Below are 10,769 nucleotides of genomic sequence, written 5' to 3' on the forward strand. Positions count from 1 at the left end.
AACTCAGCAGTCCCCTGGGTGTCTGAGTAGCCTTTTAAGGATCGCACTGCTCACCTCCTGGTGTGAGGAAGGGACTAGAAAAGGTTCCTAAAACATTGCCTGCTTACTCAACCCTGGCCTGATTACTGCAGCAGGTGGGGAATCCCACTATGTGGTCAAAACACAAAAAAGTACGAAAACATCTGCAAAGATGATTCCACTTACCATCAGCACATGGAACGTGCACACACTAATAGACAACACAAAATCCAGCAAATCTGAAAGAAAAATTGCTCTTGTTGAAACAAGCATCACATCCAAATAGCAGCCCTGAGTGAAACAAGGTTGACAAATGAAGGCCAGCTTACTGAAGCTGGAGCTGGATACACCTTTTTCTGGAGTGGGTACAGTGAAGGGGACCACTGTGAAGCTGGTGTGGGTTTTACTATCAGAACCAATCTAATCAGCAAGCTGGTTTGCCTGCCAAAAGGAGTGAATGACAGGCTCATGACAATGCTATTGCCACTCTCAGGAAAACACCATGCCACCATCATCAGTGTCTATGCTCCCACCACGATAGCAACATGGGAGACACTGGCACAGGACCACTCAGCATGACATGCCCACATGAGAAAAGGTGCTGTGCTCTTTGAGTAAAGCAGAATTGAGACAGCACAAAGTAAACGCAGGATGCGCAAATTTGGGATATCCACCCCAAATATTCATATGGACTATCTGTGCCCAACTGGTGGTAGAGCATTCTGGGCTCATATTGTTCTGATCAGCCACAGTCAGACACACTGAAATTTCACTTTATAATGGTGATATCATTTTGGTCTTCTTCGAAGATGAAGGACAACAATCAACCAACATTCCAAACACTTAACCATATTACCTGCTTGAAATAAATCCGTAGTAGTGGAATCTCTGAATGAAAAGAAAAGAATATTTAGCGATTCCTTTTTTTTTTTTACACAATATAAAAAAAGACAGCATTACTTAAGTGTTTTTACATATTTAGTGCTTTATCAGTGACATTACTGAGGGGATACTTTTCTTTAGTACTAGACAAAATAATGATGAAAGTCATTTGGAAGAACAAAAGACCTAGAATCTCAAGAGAGAGGAGAAAAAGAATAAATGAAGGGACCATCATATTAACAGACCTCAAAGTGTATGTATTATAAAACAATAGTCACCAAAATGGCTAGTCCTTGGTAAACAAACCACAAATCAGAGGAACAAATGAAGTAAGCAAGAAGCTAAAACTATTGAAAAAAGCATGCCAGTGTATTCTAAACTCAAGATCACAAATTGTATTGGAAGGGCTTCCTTTTTGATAGGAACTGCTGGAAAAACTGGAAAGCAGTTTGGCATGAATTAAATTAGGACAATGTCTTGTATACAAGCTTGTACTTAAGCTCAAAATTGCTACAAGATCTATCTATAAAAGATCTCACCATTAGAAACTTAGAAAATATAAATACCTAGGGCCTTTCAGAAGTATATCTGTGGGAATAATTCTGAACTACACATGAAGGAGATAATAGCAGATAAATGAGATAATACTTACCATAAAAGCACTTCTGCAAAATATAAGATTAATGAAAACAGAAATGGAGAGAAACTATAAAGCAGAGAAAATATTAGCTTCAAATGTCATGGATAAAAAAGTCTGATATACAAAATATATTGGATATTTATACAACATAAAGCAACAAAAGCCTTTCTTCAATAGATTAGTGGTCAAAGGGTATGAGTAAACAGTTTTGAAAAGAATTGTAACTTACAAATCATTAATTGAAAGCATACTTAGAGTCAGAGAAATACAAATTAAAATAACTGACATTTCACCTTATTCCATGCAAATTGACAAAAATGACAAACGACAAAAAATGACCAAAAAAATGACAAAAATGACAAAATGACAAAATGACAAAAAAAAATGGTTTAACTGGTCTGTGTTCCAGGCAGATCAGGGCACTCTGGGTCAAACTTTGTAGCGGTCCCACTGCTCTACATGTCTATATGGAATCATTCATGAAATGTGATTAAGCTATTCGTACCTTTTGATCCAGCAATCCCCCTATAGGGCATATATCTCCAGGAAGTCAGATACAGAAACAGAGGTCTAATATGTGCTAAAATATTCACGGAAGCTCTCTTTGTGTTAACAGAAAATTGGAAACAAAGTAGCTGCCCACTGATTGAGAAATAGCTTTTAAAACCCATTATATAAATGTAATGGAATGTTTTTGTACAATAAGAAATTATGGATAGCAGGAATTTAGGGAAGCATTGAGAAGGTTTGTATAAATCAAATCAGAGTAAATAAATAGAACCAAGGAATCCAATATTAAAAAATGAGTGCAGCATTGTAAATTACTAGATCACTAAAAGGAAGTTGAAACCAATAAAAATCTTGAAGAATGAGGACAGAATAATGCTCACATTGTCAGATGCTGCCCCTGTTATCAGATATTTCCGTTTCATTGTTTTCTTTGTCATAAAGAAAGGTCCCACTTTGAGGGACAGGGGAAGAAATGACTGATGTAAAGAGACACCAATAAAATATTTTTCAGAACCCCACCCCTACAAGTTAGCCAAGGGTTTAAATGAACTTCAAACTCAATGTGGCAAGCAAAAAGCTAAGGAAATCTCAGGATGCATTGAGATGAATAACTTCCAGAAATACAGAAGTGATGGACCCACTCTGCCTTCAAACCTCATCCAGAGATTTTGTGTTCTGTTCCTGAAATAGTATAAGAAGGACATTGATGAGTATCCAGATGGTGAAGGACCTTGCTTCTTGTCATGGATTTGGCATGTGTTCATTCTCGAGATGACGCAGAGGGGCATGATAGTTACCTTTTAGTACTTGAAGGGTTGTTGCTTTTTCTTTGCTTGGTTTGGGTTTTTTTACTACTAGACAAAATAATAATGAAATTAATTTGGATGAAAGATTATGCTTGTTCAGTTTTGCCCCCAAACCTGGAGCAACGGGGAGAAACTGCCACAAGGTAAGCTTAGATTGGATGTTAAGAAATACTTCCTGACAAAGCTTGCCTAAAATGAAATGAACTTCTTTGAGATGGCTAAGTGGCATAATGGTTAGTACTCTGACCTGGAGTCAGGAAGATCTCATTTTAAATATGGCCTCAGATACTTAGCTGTATAACCCTGAGTAAGACAGTTAACTTCTGTTTGCCTCATTTTCTTCAAATGTAAAATGGAAACTGGGTTAAATAGCTTGTGTAGGGTCACACATTTAGTGTCTAACACTTCATTTGAACACCAGTCTTCTTGACTTCAAACCCAAGGCTCTATCTTCTGCACCACCTAGATAACCTTGATATTAGAATAAATTTCTCGTTTCTAACTTCCTACAGTCACTTAGCTTTGTCTTGATACTTGTGACCATATTTGAGTCCCTTCTGAGCTTGGAATCAAGTGAGACCTAGATTCGCGTGTTCTCTCTCCCTGTTACTACCCTTTAACCAAAGGCTAACTTGTCCAATTTGTAAAATAGAAGGACCCAGGGCAGGATGTTTAACCTCTAGGAATCTATTCTTTCATCCGTAAAATGGGTATCTTTAGTAATATGTAGCGTCTACCTCACAGGATTATAATAAGAATTAAATGAGATAATGTACGTGTTCTTAAATGTGCGCTGAAATCTGCTCTGAGTTAGAGGCTTCACCTCTAGCTATTTAAGCTAAAACTGGTGTGCTTGAATAGGACTTGGGAAGGTACCTTAACTTTGTAGTATTTTGCCCAGTGGAGGAATCAAAACTGTTTCAGTGGTTTGTAACATGTAGAAGTCACACGCCAGATGCATGTGTGTGTGCGCGCATGTGCATTAGGAGATAGAACACAGCCTACTTTGGCACACTCACCCATGTCTCGTGCCCTTGTTTTTTCAGTGTTCAGTAACTTGTGGTGAAGGAACAGAGACACGACAAGTCATCTGCAAGACTGGAGACCACTGCAATGGCGAAAAGCCCCTCTCAGTGAGAGTCTGTAAGCTTGCTGCTTGTAATGGTATGTGTAGCATTAAAATATGTTATTGCATTGATAGGGGTTAGTTTAGAACCTAAATAAGTTTCCAATCAGCAAAAGGGCCAGGATAATACTCTGTCAAAATCATTCTGATAAGTTTATTTGCAAAGTTTACATCTTAGCCAATGCCCTATATGAGTTAATGAGTCTGAATGCCAAAGAGTGACACTCTCCCTGTTTGGTGGTGGTCCTCTAGGCTCATAGCATCTCTTTTCAACTTGGTCTATTCCTGTTGTACTCTGGGTTGTCTTCTGCTCAATGTATTGTGTGAATTTTGAGAACATTATGGAAGGCTACTACAATCAATGTGGAACATGTGCCAGATTTGGAAATCTGTCCATGAAATTGACCATGGGAATAGTAAAGATGCCTATGAATCCTGATAAATAACAAAACTACCCTACATCTGATTCCATTTCTACTGTGCTGGATTTTCATCCCATTGATGGGAAAGTCACCAATAAGTCATCCACTAATACTGCTGTGCAAGGGATAAGAACTGGAAGCTAGCCATTCCACATGCCCATTTCTCAGTCTCTCTGGTGCTAAAAAAAAAAAAAAAAAAAAAAAAAAAAAAAAAAGGTTGAACTTTATTGTTCTCAGAAAGATAAGATCATAGCCTTAAGTCTAGAACGGACTTCTGAGACTATTTGGTCCAATTCCCTCACCCATCAGAGAAGCTGAGGCTAAATGAACTACTATGACCAAGGGCACACAGAAAGTAATTGCTAGAACTCAGATTTTACCTCGGGTTCTCTGATTCCCACGCCAGTGTTCTTTCCACTGTTGTTGTTTGGTTATTTCAGTCATATCCAACTGTTTGTGACCCCTATTTGGAGTTTTCTTGACAAAGATGTTGGAGTAGTTCACCATTTCCATCTCCAGCTCATTTTACAGATGAGGAAACTGAGGCAAAGAGGGTTAAGTGACTTGCCCATGGTCACAGCTAATATATGTCTGGGGCCAGATTTGAACTCAGGAAGATGAGTCTTACTGAGTTTGAGTCTGGTGGTCTATTCACTGCATCACCTTGCTGCCCCTTTTTTCTATTGTTCTAAGCTACAAAAGTGCCATTTTAATTGCTGTTTCTCGACTTGTTGATGTGCACGAACTCTTATTGGCTACATAAGTGAATACAAACTATGTTCCCCTATAAGTTTCCTTTTTGAGAGTGTCCCTTTAGACATTCCTTTTCCTTCACCCTCAAAAGGTCCTTAAACTAGACCGAGAGCTATTCTACCTTGAATAACATTATATTACCCACAGGCTTTCCTTGAGCTAGAAGGAATTTTAGATATCCATGGCACAATTTTAAAGATATCTTTGTAGCATCTTTATAGGTTAAAAGCTGGAAAAGGCCACAGAGCTCACAAATCTGCAGGAAAAAACTTAACTGGAAAAAAAATCTGATGATAAGATTTCACCTTATTTAAAAGTGTTGTGGATTCTGTTCAGTACATTTCAACCAACGCCTACTTTGTGGCAATCTGCTGGGCCTGAGGTAGTATGATGGCAAAAAATAAGTAATACTTCCTCCCAGCTGCTCACAGTGTAGTAGAAAAAGAGGAGATGCAATAGGGATACAAGTTATAAGTGCAGATTGTGTATTAAGGTAAAAAGTGAAAAGTTCCAGAAAATAAAAATGTTTTCAGTTACTGTACAGGAGTCATTTCCAAGATTGTTTGGGTTACTCCAAATGACCTCAAGTGTTATTATGAAATGTGTATACATACATATCCTCTGCCTGTTATGTGTATGCATGTATTAAATTAAACGTTTTAGTATTTACATATCAAATACTGGCATATATTGATGTATATTGAATATTTTAGCATTCAATAAACTTTTGAAGCATGTTCTATGTGCCAGGCACTATGCTAAGCTCTGAGGATACAAAAAGAGGCTACAGACAGTCTCTGCCCTCAAAGAAAGACACCATGCAAAGAAATATAAATATATACTCATATATGTGTATATATAAGCAAGCTGTATACATGATAAACAGGAAGAATTTAACAGAAGGAAGGCATTAGAATTAATAGGGATTATAATGCACACACACAGGAGTGTATATGTGTATTATGTGTGTGTGTTCATGTTAATATCCAGAGGAACTGGGCTAAAGTAGTAAAATAAAGCAAACACCGGTTAGGTGTCACAAATAATACATTTATTGCAGATCAAAGACTGGGAATCATTGTTTCATCATTTATGAAACCTCCCTTCTCCTTTCATGTTCTCTTTCGGATTGTGGGAAGTAGAATCATAGCACAGATCTTAAACGAATGAGGAAACTGTGTCCCTAGTGTTCAACGACTTGACCAGGGTCATAAGTGTCAAAGGTAGGAATCAGACCACATTGCTTTGCCTCTGTTGCTTTGTATTTCATAGCTTCCACAGTAGTATGGTTTTGTTTATATATAATGAGTTCTTCTCTAAAGTGTGGAAAGAAGAAGCTTATTCAGAAATAACCCAAATTTAAAGTACCATATGATAGAACTATCAAAAACATTGGAATTAAATCTTTACTGTCTTATACATTGGAAGAGGGGTTCTGGGTTGAAGAATCAATAACTCCCTGACATATATAGTCTTCCTTCTGCATCCTGTAAATTAGGAAGAAAAAAAAAATGAATGTAAAGATTTTTGTGGTTATTTATTTTAAAAGACTCACAAAATTTCCTTAGTTGAGTGCTGAGTTAGTCACTAGTCTGTTTTAAAATAAAGTTAACATCAGTCTCCTTAAGACCAAGTTGAATTCATTTGTTTTTGAGAGAAAAATTACTTTCCACACAGAGTTGGTTCATTTTCCCTTGTAGGTGCTTTTATAAAATTCCATAGGAGCAGCTAGGTGGTGCAGTGTGTAGAGCTTGGGGCCTGGAGTTAGGAAGATTCCCGAGCTCAAATCCAACTTCAACACTTACTAGCGTTGTGTGCACACAGCTAGTGCTGTGTGATCCTGGGAAAGTCACTTCACCCCCTTTGCCTCAGTTTCCTCATCTGTGAAATGAGCTGGAGAAGGAAATCACAAAGCACTCCAGTATCTTTTCCAAGAACACCCCAAAAATGGGTTCACAGAGTCACACACAATTGAAACAATGGACAGCAACATACAACTTGAGCGTTATTATACTCATCTCACAGCAAACACCTAACATTGAATTGAATTGAATTAAAAATTGAATTGAAAGGTATTTTAAGCAAGATGATGTTTTAAGTAACTTTTAGTTGCTTAAGTATATTTCCTTATCTATTTTATTTTATTTGTACCATTTATGGGTCTTATAGACTGAACTTCTAGAAATACATTTATGTCTACCCTTTGACTATACCTTTGAACAGATTATATGCATTCTTGGCAAGTTGACTGTAAAATGGGTCCTGTTTTTCCCCAAATTTCCGTTGCATAATGAGTTACATATTGTTATTGTGGAGGGCCTCCAGGGGCTGAGTAGAAAGCTGAAGCAGTCAAGATAGAGCTTAGCCCTGGTGCTTATTAAGCACTGACATGAACTGTGTTTATTGTAGGCTGTTAAGCATAAAAATGCTCATCCCTGTGAATTGGCTCATAAATTTTTATGAATCACAATGAAAATTCCCTTTGGATAATTCTTAGCATTGCTAAACTCACTTAAATCTTTTTTAGAAAATACTTACTAAAACTTTATATTCTTTTCTGCTTTGTGTACAGATGAACCATGCTTGGGGGACAAGTCAATCTTTTGTCAAATGGAGGTCCTGGCACGATATTGCTCTATTCCAGGTTATAACAAACTCTGCTGTGAGTCTTGTGGCAAGCGCGGCAGTACGCTTGCCCCACCGTACCTTACAGATGCTGCTGAAACTAGTGATGGTGCAATTTACCACCCCAGTGACTTCCCTAGATCCTTAGTAATGCCAACGCCTCTGACACCTTATCAGGTGGGGCCAACAGCCAAGAAGAAATCTCTGACTAGAATGCCCTCCACTGAAGAGAGCTCACATGTATATACAGACAATAAACCTAATGGTGCTAACACTCCCCAGAGGAGAGCTCCCCAAACAGAGAGCAAGACCTTGAGACCTGACCAAGTATTATCCCCACCTTCTACCAAGGGTCACCATTTCAATTCCTCTTCTCAGGTGGCATCTCCTCACATGGCAATAAATGCTTCCTCAGGTGCTTTACCTCCAGTGAGAACCTCAAGGAAGAATGAGAAGGCAGCTGACAAGAGACATCCTTTAAGACCATCCACAGTGGAAAGATGAGAAAACTAATTTTGAAAGGGTAGAAACCATAGGAAACTCTGGACACCCCCTGGTGCATATTGCTTCGTTTGAAAGCAGAACTCTCTACAGGTCATCAACTCATTCATTTGACGTGTAAATGGAAGAGCAAAAAGTGCTGGTTCACTTTCTAACTGCTTTCATTCTCCATTGGCTGATTATCTTGAATTCATTGGAAGAAAGCACCAAAGATTATTAGCAGAAATGAAAGTGAGTTGCTGAGTGTATCAGCCCTTCCCTTATGCAGAAAAGGGTGGCTGGAACCAATTTTGCACATCAGCTGATTTTTTATTTTTTAAAAAATCACATGTAAAAAAATAAACCAGAGGTATGAGATGTTTACATGTCCACAAAATATTTTGGAAATGGAACAAGAGAATCCATAAGACTTGTATTCCTATTTATCTATATAACAGATATTATATGAGCAAATTTGCAGCTGTTGTGTAAATACTGTATATTGCAAAATCAGTATTATTTTAAGAGATATGTTCTCAAACAATTGTTTACTCTATTACATTTCTAAATATTCTAGGTGCCAGCCATTGTGTACAGACTGCCTTACTGACATTCCATGATTAAAACAACCCATGACATAGGGACCTCCTGTTTGATATGAATCAGAGAGAGCTGGAAATGCAACAGGTTTGGTTGAGTCAACTTTAAAAAAGAAATTAAACATGAAATAAAGAAATTCCCCTCTAAAATAGCATTAAAAGTTCATGGACAGTCACAGGAAATAGGGAAAGCTATTGAATGTGGATGTTCCTGTGTGTAAACCAAGCAGAGCTTAACCATCTTGGTCTCAGCAAGCTCTCTGTGAGTTTGGGTAACCATGTGTCTTCTCATTTTTCATGCTTTTCCCAGGAAACGCAAACAGCATAGGAGGTATGGAGAGTAATCATCTGGGTACTTGAGAAACGGTGACATTCACAAGGGAAGAGGTATTTAGGAAAATGTGTTTGACCCCTGAAAGTTGAGAGAAATATCACCATTCCAAAAGAGGCATTCATGTACATTACCAAGAGCACGTGGCAAAGCAGAGCTTGGGAAACAGAAGACATTTGAGGAAGCTTCAGTTATGAGATGAAGTGGAGATTAAGTATTCAAAACAGCTTGCAATGGCACTCACCACCTTTCATCTAAGTGCAGATCCAAAAGCACAAGAATAATATGCGCCCATCGTTCCCTTTCCTACCAGAAAGTCAACCACACTAGCAAGCAGATGTAAAGTACATGTATATAGAATTCAGAACTGATGATATTTATTAAAAGTTGATGTTTTTTCTTGATAGTATTTTATATAATAAATATTTACACTAATAGCAGTGACATTGTGGTCAAAATAGAGAGATCTAATTAGAGACATAGGTTATACTGTATACCTAGAACAGAAATTTAAGCTAACTAAACTACTGTAGTTGAATCCTTGAACTCAATTTGAAAAGAAAAAATCTGACGGTGATGACCAACATCTTACATTTTTAAAGTTAGTTGATCAAATTTTGATGAGAATCACCTTCAAAAAAAAAAACCTGTCAACCAAAAAATGCTTCATCCTATGACAGCCTAAGATGAAAAGACAGTTCAAAGAAATGGTGAATTCATAGCACTCTAGGAGGCTATGACCTAGATTATGGTTGAATGAGTTGCATTTTGGAAAGTAAGAGAGAGAAGGGAAAATTTAAGAACTGTGATTTTCCAGAACAGCTGGTTGAGTAGAGATCCATACCCCATCTATCTGTGCGGGCATATCTAATGTAAATTCGAATGTAGCTTGGTTAATACAAGAAAGACCGGGATGTGAAACAAGTGGCTCATGGTGCTCTTTGTCTTGTGGACTTTATAAGCTAGCCCACTCAACATTAACTCAGTACCTCTCACAAACTGCTGCTGCTTTATGCAAGCCATTTGAAGGTCAAAGTAATTTAGTGAGCTGTAGATTTTTTTTAAAAGATCATCCCTGAGCCTCAAACAGACCAATAAGATGTTAATTTTTTCCTCATACTGGTCCAGAAACACAACTCTCTCTATGTTGCTGAGGTGTCAACATTCGTCTATAGACACAGGGGCATATGCAGGTCTATGTGGGCATACATGCACCTCCAATAAAGATGTATATATTACTTCCATTCCAGATGTTTGGACTTTCTTTTGTACCAAGCTCAAATTTCTTGTTCATAGAAGTGTACACTACTGATGCTATTTGTTGTATTGGGGAGCATGTAGCAATAAAAATGTTAACAAAATCCATTTCTTTCTGGATTGAGTTAGATTTTTTACTTTACTTTTTCAAATTATGATTTATAAAAAATGGTCAGTTTTTCAGTCATGTCTGACTCTTCATCACCCCATTTGGTATTTCTTGACAAAGATACTGCAATGGTTTGCCATTTCCTTCTCCATCTCACTTTACAAATGAGAAATGAGACAAACAAGCTTAAGCTACTTGCTCAGGGTCATAC

General features: G+C 37.6%; 1 protein-coding gene across 2 annotated transcripts in view; it reads left to right on the plus strand.

Annotated features, from left to right (window-relative positions):
* The window catches only part of ADAMTS3 (ADAM metallopeptidase with thrombospondin type 1 motif 3), a 294,819-nt gene extending 284,262 nt beyond the window's left edge, over positions 1 to 10,557 (plus strand). For both annotated transcript variants that reach the window (XM_072624390.1, XM_072624391.1), the window contains 2 exons: positions 3,903 to 4,020; positions 7,730 to 10,557. In XM_072624390.1, the coding sequence (XP_072480491.1) occupies positions 3,903 to 4,020; positions 7,730 to 8,286 (675 nt within the window). In that variant the 3' untranslated portion in view covers positions 8,287 to 10,557. The remainder of the gene's footprint in view (positions 1 to 3,902; positions 4,021 to 7,729) is intronic.
* Positions 10,558 to 10,769: the final 212 nt, after the last annotated feature.

Source organism: Notamacropus eugenii, chromosome 7 (genome assembly GCF_028372415.1).
Source record: "Notamacropus eugenii isolate mMacEug1 chromosome 7, mMacEug1.pri_v2, whole genome shotgun sequence".
Lineage (NCBI taxonomy): Eukaryota > Metazoa > Chordata > Mammalia > Diprotodontia > Macropodidae > Notamacropus > Notamacropus eugenii.